Source organism: Stenella coeruleoalba (assembly GCF_951394435.1).
Source record: "Stenella coeruleoalba genome assembly, chromosome: 11".
Lineage (NCBI taxonomy): Eukaryota > Metazoa > Chordata > Mammalia > Artiodactyla > Delphinidae > Stenella > Stenella coeruleoalba.
In genome coordinates, this window is record NC_137157.1 from 53,593,667 (window position 1) to 53,610,265 (window position 16,599).

General features: G+C 33.2%; 1 protein-coding gene across 4 annotated transcripts in view; it reads right to left on the reverse strand.

Moving 5' to 3' along the window:
* USP15 (ubiquitin specific peptidase 15) overlaps positions 1–16,599 on the reverse strand; it is a 128,131-nt gene that overhangs the window by 52,249 nt on the left and 59,283 nt on the right. For 3 of the 4 annotated variants that reach the window (XM_079936335.1, XM_079936337.1, XM_079936339.1), the window contains one exon: positions 4,696–4,782. The exons of the other annotated variant lie outside the window; for it this stretch is intronic. In XM_079936335.1, the coding sequence (XP_079792461.1) occupies positions 4,696–4,782 (87 nt within the window). The remainder of the gene's footprint in view (positions 1–4,695; positions 4,783–16,599) is intronic. 4 annotated transcript variants of the gene reach the window in all.

Genomic DNA, 16,599 nt, shown 5'->3' on the forward strand with positions numbered 1-16,599 from the left:
TTATCTCTGGGCTTTCTATCCTGTTCCACTGATCAATATTTCTGTTTCTGTGCCAGTACCATATTGTCTTGATTATTGTAGATTTGTAGTATAGTCTGAAGTCAGGAACTCTGATTCCTCCAGCTCTGTTTTTTTCCCTCAGGACTGCTTTGGCTATTCAAGGTCTTTTGTGTCTCCATACAAATTTTAAGATCTTTTGTTCTAGTTCTGTAAAAAATGCCATTGGTAGTTTGATAGGGATTGCAATGAATCTGTAGATTGCTGTGGGTAGTATAGTGATTTTCACAACACTGAGTCTTCTAAGCCAAGAACATGGTATATCTCTCCATATGTTTGTGTCATCTTTGATTTCTTTCAGCAGTGTCTTATAGTTTTCTGAGTACAGGTCTTTTACCTCCATAGGTAGGTTTATTCCTAGGTATTTTATTCTTTTTGTTGCAATCGTGAATGGGAGTGTTTCCTTCATTTTTCTTTCTGATCTTTCGTTGTTAGTGTATACAAATGCAAGATTTCTGTGCATTAATTCTGTATCCTGCAACTTTACCAAATTCACTGATTAACTCTAGTAGTTTTCTACAGTAGTTTTCTAGTTTTCTGGTGGCATGTTTAGGATTCTCTATGTATAGTATCATGTCATCTGCAAACAGTGACAGTTTTACCTCTTCTTTTCCAATATGGATTCCTTTTATTTCTTTTTATTCTCTGATTGCCATGGCTAGGACTTTCAAAACTATGTTGAATAACAGTGGCGAGAGTGGACATCCTTGTCTTCTTCCTGACCTTAGAGGAAATGCTTTTAGTTTTTCACCATTGAGAATGATGTTTGCTGTGGGTTTGTCATATATAGCCTTTATTTTGTTGAGGCAGGTTCCCTCTATGCCCACTTTCTGGAGAGTTTTTATCATAAATGGGTGTTGAATTTTGTCAAAAGCTTTTTCTGCATCTATTGACATGAACATATGGTTTTTATTCTTCAATTTGTTAATATGGTGTATCACATTGATTTATGTATATTGAAGAATCCTTGCATCCCTGGGATAAATCCCACTTGATCTTGGTGTATGATACTTTTAATGTGTTGTTGGATTGTTTGCTAGTATTTTATTGAGGATTTTTGCATCTATATTCATCAGTAATACTGGTCTGTAATTTTCTTTTTTTGTAGCATCTCTGTCTGGTTTTGGTATCAGGGTGATGGTGGCTGAAACTGACTTTTCAATTAGCATTTATATTTAACATTATAAACACTATAAATAATATATTATTAATATTATTATTATATTATTAATTATATTATATATAATATATATTATATAATATATATATAATATATATAATATATATATTATATAATATATATAATATATATAATTATATATTAATTATAATTAATTATATATTATTAATAATATATTATTAATATTTAATATAATATTAAATATAATTTAATCCTCATAACTGTAATTATGCTCACTTTGCAGTTAATGAAATGATACTTTCAGCAACTAACTTGTCAAAAGCCAGATGGCTAGTCTCTGGCAGTCTCCAAAATCCAGTTCCTTTTCATCGCTTAATCTCTTACAGGGAGTCATTTCCATTTCAAATAAAAGAGCTTTAAATGAATTAACAGAAAAATAGAATGTGCCCCGATGTGGAATGCCAAGAGTTGAGACAATAAATACATTAAAGAGACTTTTTCAGAGGAAGTATTATAGTAAAGCAAATGCAGCAAGACAGAAGAAAAATGCGGAGAGTGGAAAGATTTTGGTACATATTAAAAATGTACTTAAATTATAATTGAGGCAAGAATTAATACTGTACGGATTAACAAGTAAAACTACTACACAGGGTGAATGAACAATATTCTGGCATCTGATTCTTCATAATATTAGTCTTTAATAAAAACTTAAACTTTATTAAACTTCAGTGAAATAATTCCAAGTACACTTTGTTATTACTTTTATAACAAATATTCTTATTTCTGGAAATGAAAACTTTATATCTTAATAATGCATAAGTTTAAGTCTTGAATTTGTAAATAAATGCCATATAAACGTTGTGTCACAACTACTGATTTTAATATGCAGTTTACACTTGGAGTATTATCTCCACATATATGAAGTTTCATAAACGTATTTAGTCTTAAAAGGTCATTACCCATTTTACATACTTTTAAAGAAACTATGCTATTTCCATCTGAAGTCTTAAGCAGCTACTTATTTCCAGAAGTCGAAAAGAAAGTCAAGAAATAAATTTTATGTGAAATAATTGTTATAATTCAAGTTTTTTAAAGTAAAAAGAAACTCTCCATTTTGTAAATGTTTAAATTTTGTTCCTTACCAAGAAAGGTTAAGTTTTACTTTTAAGTAAGGTGGTACCAGTAGCTGTTTGCTATTAAAATTTCCTAATATGAAAGGACTATTTTAGTGTCTAAAATAGACAAATATAAATAGCTAACAATATAACCTAGTCATAGGAGTAGAATCATTAATTAATCATGTTCTAAACTTTTAAGACAACACTCCAATTCCTCTCTTAATATCTTCTGCAGTCAGAGGTTTTGAGATCAAATTGTACTGTCATATTTTTACTGTGAGAGGGAAATAAGACAAAAACAGAAGCACCAGATCACATATACTAATATGGCAACTCTGGTCAAAATACAGCCTATGGTCAATACAGTCTATATACAATGCTAAAAAATCTCTCCAAAGAATAACTAACTATAAATACATGTTATACCTGGAACCAAATTCTTTTATAGTAAATGTGGGAGCCATCTGCAATTAGTAGAAACACATATTTTATCTCATATGAGAAAATGACTTTTGATGAATTACATTAAAAGATACCACGTAAAATACAAACCAGATTACAGGAGGATATTTCCCTTTACTCTTTTGCCTGTGGATATACATTTTTAAATAGAAGAGAACACACTACACTGCAATTTTGGATATCCAGTGTCTTCAATATTTCACCATTATACTACAGTGCACGTATCTTGTTACTACTGAAGTAAGGAATTAGTGTTTTAAATCTTCCTGATATATATAGCAAACTCTTTTCTACGAAAGTTGGACTAATACTCCAACCACTCAAACAGAATCCTTACAATAACAGATACCATCACTTAACTTTTCCCAATGAGACTGAGGTGGGGGAAAGTGGATGGAGTTGTTTATGTTTTTAATTTACATATCTCTAGTTAATAGTGAACTTGAACATTTAAAATGTTTGTTTTAATTCTCTTATTTTCATTGCCCAGCTGCATCATTTAACTACTTTTCAAGTTGTCTTAAAAAATTTCTCACTGATTTTTATGAGCTTGATATACTAAGAATATCTGCCCTTCCTTTGTCATTTGTAGCAAGAATATTTTCCATTTATTTGCTGTTTAATTTTTAATATGCCTGACAATTAAAATTTTAATTTAAAGTTTTAAAGAGAAATAGCAATCCAATTTTTCCAATAGCATTTCCTGGATAATCTGCTCATTCTCCATTAGTCTAGGATACTTTCTGATCACATTACATTCTTTTATATATAAAGGTCTGTTTCTGGGCTCTCTTTTCTATTCCACTGATCTGGAGGTATATTCTTGGGTCAGTACTATGCTGTTTGAATTCTTATATCTTTATAACAGGTTGTGATATTTAGTAGGATTAATCCTTTCTCATTGTTTTTCCTTTCCAAAGTTATTTTGGCTATTATATATTTATAATCCAAATGTATGTTAAAATTAGAATCATTTTGTCAAGCCCTACCTCTCCATATGAATTTTAAGGGAACACTAATTAAACCTATAAATTCAATTAATGGTGCTTTTTAAAAGATTATTTCACGAATAGTTTCAGTCCTTTTGAATTTACCCTTTGGAATAATCAGATGCCATTTATGAACTGGACAAGTAGTGTAAATATTTAACTACATAAATCCTGTAAACCTAATACATAAACTACAATGTATATCTCCAAGAAGTAAAAGGACAATAATCATCTGGATTAAAATTCTTCCCATAATTGAATGGACTAATTACAAATAAGAGTTTTCTTTTTATCCTTTTATATAAAACCATGCCAATTTTCAAGGTAATACATCCATGTCAGACGTTGTAGTGAATCCCAAGTGACTTTGAATCCTTTTTCTTATAGCAATATGGCACACATTTTCATGTAATTTTTGTAAATCCTAAGAATCTGAATACTATTCCTGATGGAGCAAGGGAATTGTTTCTCCAAACTTCTTCAGAAAAAGTAATTGCCTTTTTGATAAACATAAAAATTTGTATGTCTTCCAGTTGAGAATCACTGATAAACACTTTTAAAAAACACTATGTATTGTCTGTGATTACATGTCTAGTTCTAAAATGACATCTGAAATTTATACTGTTCCTAAAAATTTGAATTCTAACAGACTTGTATATATATTTCTATAATTAGTGTTTAGAATATGAAATTCTGAAAGTGCTTTATTTCTTTTAGTAAATTATTGTAGTATATATATTAAATCAAGAAGTTTATACCTCTGCTTGCTTTCTTGTGAAGTTACTCCTTGAAGAACTGACCAGTGATTTAAAAGAAAATCAATTTTAATGCATTAAGACTTTTATCCTAAATTTTAGATACAAGAGATTTTTTGCAACCACAATAGGGCGATCAATTAAACAAAGAGTTTTTAAGATTCAGTGCTTACTTTCTGTTGTTGATGTTGTTATAATTATTTGATAGAGATGAAGGAGAGATCTTTGGTAAAGTTGAAAAATTGGATGCACCTGGGGACCTTTAAAAATATGAAAATGTTAAATTAGATAAAAAATGCTGAATTTTGAAATTAATTATGAAATAAAGAAAAGAACTACAGATGACAATGTATGTAGTAAATGAATGCTGGAAAACAGATTTATGAGCAAAATCACCATATACCCTTTGGTTTTCAATTTCCAATGTATTTGTTCATATAAAAAGTAATAGTATATAAGGGAACTATTTTCAAAGGAAATTTATCAAATTAAATATAAAACTTGATATTATTCTTAAAAATCTACTAATGCAATACACCCAGTTCTGAGTTCAGGTAACCATTATTAATATTTTACAATCAATAATTTCCTTAAATCAATGGAAGTAAAATATTAATTTTTAAAGGAAGCATGTAAAAGAAATCCACTCTGTGTCTCAGTAGGTACTATGGCATTCCAATTATATACAACACAGACACAGATATCATAGATTTTACCAATTTTTAAAACTGTAAGGCAAGAGGGATGAAATAGCAAAGAGAATTCCAAACATAATCCTGAGAAGTAATTTTTGGCCAAGGTTATCCCTGAAAAAACTGAACAGATATAAATCTCACTATCTATTACACACCTCACTAATTCAGAATGTTTTTGGAGAAATCTAAATTACTAATGGCTTTTAATCAACAAATATGCTTTATAGGTATGATTTATAGTAAACAAATCCATTACATAGGAATGATTATTTTAAAGTAGTACTTAAAAGTCTCTAGAAGATTTAATTTCCCTTGTAATTTTGTATACAATTTTAATTTACTAGGCAACATCTAGGTCACGGGCTGTAAGAGGCTAATACTTTCAGTCCAGTATCTCAGTCATCATAAATTCTAAATTAGTGAGGCCCAAAGTGATTACTGTTTAAAAATTATTTTATTTCCTCTACTAAGGTGCTAATGAACAGCAAAATGGTCATTGGGCAGGAAAGTGTAACCTACAAAATTTGCTTTTAGGTAATTTGGATTTTGCTAAATTAAGTGGTGGGTAATAAAATTTCTTACATATAAAATTTTATTTAACTTTTGAAGTTTTATATATTATGAAATATTGGTAAAATTTTTTCCTTCATTTTAAAGGAGAGTTTTTTTGTTATTGTTGATGCAAGTTATATACAGGTAGATTACATTAAGTGGGACTTCTATTTAGCTGCCTTTCTGATGGAAGACCCTTACAAGATTTTATTTAACTGCACCACCCTCAAATCCAAAAATACAAGCAACCAAGTTTTAATATAAAACAATGTCGAAAACAAATTTAAAAGGTAATTTTAATATCCTAATATTTTAAGGTACTAATTTTAAGATATTAATAGAATTAATATTAATATAGAAGTATTCTGGCATTTTCTGCCTTCACATTAAGAATGCTAACTTAGGAAAACAATCTAAAAACACTGAGGCTGACTTATAATCAATGAAGGAGGTTAATTTTTCAAAATGTATCCATCTGACTACTATTTAATTCAATTCACTACAACTTTTCAGGTATACAGATAGAAACTGAAATATTCCCTTGAATTTTACTTATAGTAAAAATTATGAAAATAAAGATTATTTTATTTATAATATTATATTTATTACATATTATATACGGCTGAGGCATATATATATATATCTTTTTCCCTTTTTCTGCCCATCTGTGGCCTTTTTACTATTCATTAGCAACTCTATCCCAGAACAGTATTAGAATTTTCTATGAAATTCATTAAAACACTCAAACATTTATTAAATGATTACATTATGCCTTGCCCTTGTTAAGTACTAGGAGTACAAAGAGAGAGACAGTTCCTGATCTCAAATAGCTCCTACTCTAATAGGGGAAAATGATACAAGCAAAGTAACTATAAAACAGTATAAGTCCTAAAACAAATTTTAAAATTATAACAAAAAGGGCTTCCCTGGTGGTGCAGTGGTTGAGAGTCTGCCTGCCGATGCAGGGGACACGGGTTCGTGCCCGGGTCCTGGAAGATACCACATGCCGCCGAGCGGCTGGCCCGTGAGCCATGGCCGCTAAGCCTGCGCATCCAGAGCCTGTGCTCCGCAACGGGAGAGGCCACAACAGTGAGAGGCCCACGTACCGCACACACACACACACACACACAAAAAATCAAATTTTGTGGGTAGTAACATGAAGTGATTTTAAAACGATGTGCACAGTTGGAGGGGTAGTTGGAAACTGGAAAGTTAGAGTACTCCAGGTGGAAAGAATAGCATGTGAAAATGTGTGGGACTATAGAAAGCATGATGTGTTTAGGGAATTACCAATGAATTGGCTGAAAGAGTAGGGTGTAGTGATAGGCACAGAGGTTAGTAAGGTAAGTATGATAATGAAGAACCTTTTTATGTTCTCTGAAGGAATTTGGATTTTATCCAATTGTGCTGTGGCATGTTGAAAGATTTTAAGAGTATCAACATAATCAGATTTGTATTCTAAAAAGGTAACTTTTGAGGAAGAGAAAGAGACTGAAGATTGGAAGAGCATTTAGGAGACTATAAAAACAACAAAGGTGAGAAGTAATAAAGGCTGGGACTAGGACAGTGGAGTGGGCAAGGGCAACATGTCTTGGAGGTTTAGGAAGCAGTTCTCAAAGTACAGTCCATGGACACTGAGGGGGATACAAGATCCTTTCAGGGTAGCTGTCCATGATCAAAACTATTTTCATAAAAACACAGACGTGTTATTTATTATCTGACCTCCTTCACTATACAAAAACAATGGCAGGTAAAACTGCATAGTGCCAAGGAGGTAGCCGTGAAAAATTGTGGTATCATGGATTCAAAATAAGAGAATTTCTTTAGGAGATAGTTATCAAAAAGAAGTATTAATGGGGAAAAAAAAAAAGAAGTATTAAAGAGAGGTCAAATAAACTAGGTTTAAAAAAAGTTAAATAAGGACTTCGTTAAATTCTGAATATTTGGTAAGGAATGGTAAGCACTGCCTTTTTAAAGAAGTTGGCTATTAGAAGAAAAACTAAGTGGTATTCAGAAGAAGCTGATGGTCTTGTTTTAAAAGATGGGAGAGATCTGTTTATATCTATAGGTTAGCAAGGAAGATGATACTGGAAAAGAAACAAAAGCATGAACTAATGTTAACTGAGTGTCTACTATACATGTGGCAGTATGCTAGGCATTTATATGTATAGGAGAGAGGAGATAACGAAGGAAAAACGAGGTCTAGGAAACATTGAGATAAATACTATTGGTAGAGAGATTGTTCTTAAAGAGCATGGAGATCAGAGAGAGCAGGATGGATGTGGTGATCCACAGCTAAATAAAAGTATGATAACACTTTTTACCTCCTGTTACAGACATTATGGTTAATAGTTAGATCACTTATCTATTGTGATTCCAACTTCTGACCGAGATTACACACAGCCCAACCTAGCTAACATTTGTGGAGTTAGTGCAGGGGTTGACTAGTCAATCTGTGGATTATAACCTGAGTTCTTTAACTCTCTTTCTTTGATATAACTTGGAAATTACACTGTTTATTAGCAACTTCGCACTAGTAGCTTTCTGAAGAGACGAGTGAAGAAAATGCTTAGAATATTATACATAAACTAGATATTAAGCCATTTATCTAGTGTTAAAGTAATTTTGGCTAGTTTGGGCTAAGTGTAATATAAGGCAGTGAATCGTCTCTTAACAAGACAGAAGGTAAAACATGAGTTTAGCTGAAATGATTTCATGAAGAGAGAAAATTAAACTTCATCCCTGACAACTGAATGCAGTATTTTAATTTCCCTATTCCCAATGTTTAAACTAAAAGCCTGCAATTCAAGGCTAAGCTGAACTTCTTACTTGAACAGAAAAATACAGCTTGTTCTTTGTAAGTTACCTACATAGTCAACATACATGGAAATCTAATACCATACTGAGCAATCAAAATATAGAGAAATTAAGTCTGAAGGCTGACATAGCAAAAACAGTTATTTAAAACTTTTTATAGTTATTTTCAAACCTGATATAAAACAACCCGAATTTGTAAATTTTGACATTATAAAACAAAAACTATCTTATTAAGAAAAACAAGACCAACCTTAAACTTTCCCCATTTCTAACAATCATCCTAGGGTAAGTTCTTAGAGAAAAAGAGAAATTTAAATCTCTTGAAAAATTAAGCACTTTTACTCTTGTGAGATACAGATTAGTTCAGTTCAACAAGCATTTGCTATGTGTCTCCTCTGTGTCAGGCAGGGTGTTAAATACTTAAACAAAAGACAATTTAAGGAAATTTATATAGAAAGTGTTTCTCATAACCTGATTTTTGTTCCTCGTTTTGACTGCTCTATATGGTATTTGACAAAACATTCCACTTAAAAAAAATAAAATTACAGTTACTCTTCTTTAGCCATTATCAATCTCAACACCAAAACTGCAATCCATTTTTATTTTTGCTGTTATTACAGATATCTCCAAACATACACAAGTCCTCATGTACCCAATATCAGTCATTCAGCTTCAAAAATTATTAACATTCTACCACTCTTGGTTTATTTATAATCTCCTTGGCCTCCACATTCCTTCATGTTTTTGCTGGACAATTTTAAAGCAAATCCCAGACACTTATAATTTCACCTGTAAACACTACAGTATGCATCCCCAGCAGGTAAGAAATCTTTTTTTGATACTATTGTCCGTCCCAATCTAATAGTCAGTTCATGTTCACATTTTTTCCCCAGTTGTCTCAAAAACTGGGTAGTTTGAATCAGGATCCAAAATAAGTTCATACATATGCAGATTAATTTTAGTAACTTCAAAAGCCCTTACTGCTCCCTACCAGCTAACTTCTCCGGTTTCATCTTACTATGACAATTGTTTATTTTCCATTTGTCCTGACTTTTGTATCTATTCATATAGTTAACTTTGACTTACATGTGTTACTGTAAATTGCTCAAATCTTTTTTAGAACAAACCAGGGGAGAAAGGAAGAAATAAAATAACCAATAATTATTTGTGAGTACCTCTGAATCAAGCATCTATATGAGAACTGAATACTTAAGTTACATTCATTTATGCATGAAATATACTATGTAAATGTCTTAATTTCAATTAAATTTGGATATGGCTTTTAAATATTGAAGCTAACACTAACTAAGAAGCTTGACTGTGACCATGCTATCTTTGGTAAAACTTGGAGACACAGTACTAGGTTATACATTATCTTATCACAACAGAAAGTAGGTAACAGTGTTTACATGAAGGAAAGATTTATTTAATCAATGTGCATTTTCAGCATTTCAAAGGAAAATCTGCATACACACTCAAGATCTTAATGAATATTAAATTGAGGAACCTCAAAGTACAGAGTTACGTGAAGTGTGTGTTTATGTACAAGCACAAGCTTTTCCAAAGATTTGGAGTTTGGACCACCAAAATAAAATAACCAGAAAAAACTAGTTTATCGGTAAATACAGTACACAAGAACTTCATTCTACCATTATGCTGCCTTCATCGTTAGGTGACAAACACCCAGGAAAGGATGTGTATATATAAATAACAAACAGATTTACATACAGTTTCTTTTTCTCTCCAGGAATCCTGCCTTTCCAACCAACTACACCTTAGTTATCTTTCTTCTTTCAGTACGTTACATGATGAATGATCTATACCAGGTGTTCCATTTTCTGACTAGGTATTCATCCCCTCTTTTCCTACTATTTGTCATTCTCATCATGCTGACATCATTTGTCAAATACACCGAATCTCTTCTGTCTCCCCCCAATTTCTGCATCGTTTAGCACTGCTTACCATTCCCTTTCTTCTAGAAGTTCTTTTTTCCTTTGGCCTCTATGACAAAACAGAATCCAAGTTTTCCTTAATCTACACGATTACCTATTTGATCTTTGTTTCATATCATTACTTAGGGATACCCTTTAAGGTTTAGTGTGCAGTTCTTTACATTTTTAATTAGATAATTCACATACACCTTATATTTCTCACTTCTAGGAATATAACTCCATACCTGCAGTTCTCATTACTCTCCAAGCTTTGGCTCCCTATATTTAACTTCATCCTAGGCAGTTCTGTTTGGCTGTTCCATTACCTCAAACTTTATAGAGTCTCAGAAAAAGTCATTCTATGTCTTTTTCTTTAAAAAAATTTTTTTTGGAGTATAGTTGATTTACAATGTCGTGTTCTATGTCTTTTTCTTAATGAGACCAATAATAAGAATAAGATAAAATGAGATGAAGCATGAAAGAAAATTTATAAAGACTCAAAATGTCTTTAAAAATGACAAGAAATTGCAGGTTTTAGAATGTTACCCTAGATTTATGGCTCACAGGCTGCATTTCAAATTGAAGACGTTATTAACTTAAAATATATGAATATGCATGAAGGACAAGAAATGAAAAACTGGCTCTTGAGCCATCCTCTCGACCGCTACATCCAAAATCACTCAATCCCCCATTTCCAGTATTTGAACAAGGTTAAAATTGGTAACAAATTTGTATGCTTTCATAGAAACTTTAAGAATGCACTTTCTGTGAACTATAATAACCTGTTCTTTTAGTACCAAAATAAAACTGTCATAACCAAATCTAATCTTTCAAGTAAGCAGAGACTATCATGCTTATAAATACTTAAAAAGTCTCTGTACAGTTTATTGTTAAAATGAAAACACTTTATCTGACAAGAGTTTCCTAATATGAATTTTCAATCTAATAGGTCTATCCACCATTTCTGAATCCATTTATACAGTTAACTGTGCAATTACTATATATGCAAATTGGGCTTAATAACTCTTTAAAAAATTCTAAAGTATATGCTAAGTTTTTCTACCTGTATTTAAACAGGTACAATAGCATAACAGCTGGTGTAAAAAAAATAAAAACAATACTGCAGAGTCACCTAGATGTTTATTATTTATCCTAACTGAAAAATAGTATGCAATGGTTTTATTTATAAAGTGCTTCCTCTCTCCAAGAAGAGCACTCAGGGACAGAGTGCTGTAAAAATACTAATATGCCACTAGATTAAGTTTACACTTAGTGCTTCAGTCACTAATTTGGAATTCTGTTAATCAGAACACCACAGACGGCAGGGGGACAACATATGAGTTAAGAACTACTGGCTTAGTTTTCTATTTGATTTTTTTTTAGCCTCTCATGCCTTACCTTGTTGATTTTGGATTCTTCTCTGAATATTTTCTAGCCCATGAAAACTGCCTCTTCAGCTAACAATGACGCTTATCTTCCTCCACCAGATTTTTACTCACATGTTTTGTCAATATTTTTGAGCAATTAATGAAAACGTCTGAATTAAATCAACTTCTCATGTTACCCTCACAAGAATTTTTACTTATTTCAGGAAAACAGCAAAATTTGGACCTTTTTATTTCCATAATGTTAGTAATCTCAAAGGCATTCTTTGAGATAGTTATACCTAAATGAAACCATACAAAAAAAAATTAATAGTACAATTAAGTCAATTAATGAAGTTGTACTGCTTCTAACTGAGGAATAAGGTCTTAACATTAAAAAAATTTTCTGGAAAGTAAGGGATAATCTATTGATTAGGTTTCTCCTCTCTTCAGGAACACCCAGGATTCTACAATTATTCTATTTAAAATAATTAAAAAAAAAATACAGGATGTGGGCTTCCCTGGTGGCACAGTGGTTAAGAGTCCTCCTGCCGATGCAGGGGACACGGGTTCGTGCCCCGGTCCGGGAAGATCCCATATGCCGCGGAGCGGCTGCGCCCGTGAGCCATGGCCGCTGAGCCTGTGCGTCCGGAGCCTGTGCTCCGCAACAGGAGAGACCACAACAGTGAGAGGTCCGCGTAACGCAAAAAAAACCAAACACACACACAAAAACAAGATGTAACTAGCCACACATCTCCAACTGAATAATCAGACTATCCACCCAATGCCAACATCTTTGGAAAATAGTCAAATTTAACAGAATAGAAAAAAAGTTAGAGTGGTTTAAGCTTTTCTAAGGTATCATTAGAAAATACCACGTTTTTGAGAGGTTTTAAGAAATGAGATGCTTAAGAACTAGATTAGAAATGCACGTTCTTGGTTTTCCCTGGTGGCGCAGTGGTTGAGAGTCCACCTGCCGATGCAGGGGAGACGGGTTCGTGCCCCGGTCCGGGAAGATCCCACATGCTGTGGAGCGGCTGGGCCCGTGAGCCATGGCCGCTGAGCCTGCGCGTCCGGAGCCTGTGCTCCGCAACGGGAGAGGCCACAACAGTGAGAGGCCCACGTACCGCAAAAAAAAAAAAAGAAATGTACGTTCTGATTAACAGAATAGAAAAATAGAGTGGTTTAAGCTTTTCTAAGGTATCATTAGAAAATATCACGTTTTTGAGAGGTTTTAAGAAATCAGATGCTTAAGAACTAGATTAGAAATGCACGTTCTGAAAAAAACTAAGCATTTTAATATTTTAAAAATACAGCATGAATATAAAGATGAAAAATTCAAATTATAAATTGATATCTAGCAGAAAAATCCAGATGGAAAACTTTTGAAAATTTTTTAGGTAGGTTCTTAGGTTTCTAATATAGATTTTGGATTGTCTTAGGGTATATACATTTTTATAAATAGGACTACATGTTTTGTTTTGTTTTTGCGGTGTTGTGGAGCACAGGCTCCGGACGCGCAGGCTCAGCGGCCATGGCTCACGGGCCCAGCTGCTCCACGGCATGTGGGATCTTCCCGGACCGGGGCACGAACCCGTGTCCCCTGCATCGGCAGGTGGACTCTCAACCACTGTGCCACCTGTGAGCTTAGCATCACCTGTGAGCTTAGTAGCAATGCAAATTCATGAGCCCTACCCAGATCTACTGAAACAGAAATTCAGGGGATGGGGCTGAGGAAACAGTGTTTTAACAAACTGAACAGGTGAGTCTTCGTTCTATCACCATATTATAGCTTTTAATGATTTTTCCTTGGCTTTTGACACTCTAGGTAGGAAATGGTTATGTGCTAAGCAGTATGAGCACTGGACAGACCCCAGGTTAGTGATGTTTATTAGAACTAGCATCTTCATACCATGTTGAGGACGAGGGGTTGTCTCCTGACGGATATGATGACAATTATAAGCATATAAAACAGGCTGTTCTGTATCTTAATAACTTGAAGTTTCTTTCTTGAGGAACTTAAAATTACATGCCTTCTGCTGGAGTTGAATTTGTCTAAGTTACATCTGCTTGTAATGTAACTTCAATGAACACACACAGAATTCTACTTTTCTTTTAAAGTTGCCATTTACCCAAAAAAAGAATTTGCATCCTTACTTCAATTATATACATATAAATAAATGTTAATTCCTCACTTTTTTTATCTATACTATTTTCCTCCACTACAGGTGTTTTCTCAATGTTCTTGAATATTATAATTTTACACAGTATGTTCTAAGTTTACCTAAATGGTACTGAGTGAAATCTCATTTTGTTTTTATTTTTTCTCTCAACTCTATGTTTTAAAGTTTATCCAGTTTCAAAGATCTCACCACTGTTACTTCTATCTGCTGCACTGGCATTCCACAGTATATCACCATCATTTTTCTTATTCACTCTACCAGAGACAGACACTTAGCTAGGCTGTCTTCAAATCCCCACTACCACAAACAACGCAGCTACAAAGATTGTATATTCAGGGACCTGTGTGAAAAATTCCACTGAGTGATGGGTCAGAGGGATTAAGCATTCCTGATTTAATTTAACACTGATATATCGCATGGTAGTAGTTTGTACTCCCACCATCAGTACTAAGACTTCTCCTACAATACTCCAAACACTTTTTATTAGCATCCTTTTAAGTTTTTGTCATTCTGATGGCTATTAGATTGTATCTCATGCTTTAATTTTTCTGATTACTAGTGAGTTTGTGTATCTCCTCAGCTACCTGTCAGCACTTGGGCTTCCCCTTCTTTAAACTATTTATATCTTTTATTTTTTAAAAGCTTGTTTGCTTTGTTTCTGTTAATTCACAGCAGTTCTTTGTACACTGTGGGTATTATTCTCTTGTAGGTTTTAGATTTTCTAAAACCGACATTTGACTTTTAACTTTGTATATGGTTCCTTTAACAGAAATACTTAATTTAATGCAAACATTAATTTTCGCACTACGTTCTGTGATCCCTAAGTCACAGATATTTTCCAAAATATCTTACTAGCTTTAAAGCTTTACATTTCTTATTTGAGTCTTTAGTCCTTCTGGAGTCTTTGTATGTAATGTGTAAGGCAGTGATTCTGCTTTCTTTTCTCCAAATAGTACTCCTAATAAAATCTAAGCACCTATCTGCTTTAAGCAACCTGTTTTTCACTGCTGAGCAGTGCCACTTACCATACATACAGGAGTTTTTCTTAGCTCACTAGTTTATTCCAGTCTATTTGCCTTTCTTTTGCTAGTGTCATAGTGTTTTTATTACCATAGCTTTGCAGTAATCCTTACTATCTAGTAGGTAAACACTTCCCTTCCTCCTCTTTGTCAAAACTGACTTAGCTAATCCTGGATCTTTACTGGAATATGTTAATTTTAGAATGAGTTTCTGAAGTTTCTCACACACACAAACAGAGGGGAAAAAAAGGTCAGGATAGAATTTTGTTTCTGTGTTTTAAAATTTATTTTATTTCCTTTTGGCTGCTATGGGTCTTCGTTGCTGCGTGCAGGCTTTCTGTAGTTGTGGCGAGCGGGGGCTACTCTTCATTGCGGTGCGCAAGCTTCTCACTGCAGTGGCTTCTCTTGTTGCGGAGCACAGGCTCTAGGCATGAGGGCTTCAGTAGTTGTGGCACATGGGCTCAGTAGCTGTGGCTCACGGGCTCTAGAGCGCAGATTCAGTAGTTGTGGTGCACAGGCTTAGCTGCTCCGCGGCATGTGGAATCTTCCTGGATGAGGGCTCGAACCTGTCCCCTGCCTACTGCTATATCAGTAGTTATAGTTGAGTCAGAGACCCTATGGCCCAGAAAGCTAAAAACACTTATCTGGTTCTTCATAAAAAAGAACGCTGACCTATGGGTATGGAAAACACCTATTAATTTTTACAAATTAATCTTGTATTAGATAATCTTGCTGAATTCTCTTAGTTCTAGAAGTCTGCTGATTGGTTTTGGATTTTATGTAGATTGCATCATATGTAAATAGTGAATTTTATTTCTTTGTAAAATTCTAATCTTATTTGGTTTGTGTTCAAAATTTCTCAATTAAATGTTTGCTACAGATTTTGGGTTTATAGGCTTTAACAAGTTAGGAGAATTCCCTTTTATTCTTAGTTTTTTGAGAGTCTTTTCATACACTAGATACTGATTAAAAATTTTTTTTGTATTCTAATGAACTATCACTTGGCAATTTAGTTTATTAGCTAGGTTAGCAATTACTAAATTATTTATTTATTTAAGAATCATTATTTTAAGGTTTCAAAACACAAATTCACAACCTCTTATCAGAAAATCTGAAATTCCAAAGTTTCTGAAAACTTAAAAAATTTTTCATAATTCACTTCAGGGCAATCTAACTTGAACTGAAATGATGCTATTTACACTCCTTCTTTATCTTACTTAGTGTGGATACTTACTGAATATTAATGTGCTTAACTATAAGAGTCCCCCTGGACTCTACAAAAATAGTAAAATAATAGGTGGCACACGTACCATATTACTTCTCAGAGGTTTAGAAAGTCCAAATATTGAAATACAACTAGCCCTAAGTGTTTCTGATAATCCTAAAACCCTTAAAAATATTTCCTCCCATTCGGCATGTTGCCTTTTCACTCTGTTGATTGCTTCCTTTACTGTGTGGAAACTTTTTAGTCTGATGTAGTCCCTTTTGTCTATAATTGCTTTTGTTGCTTGTGCTT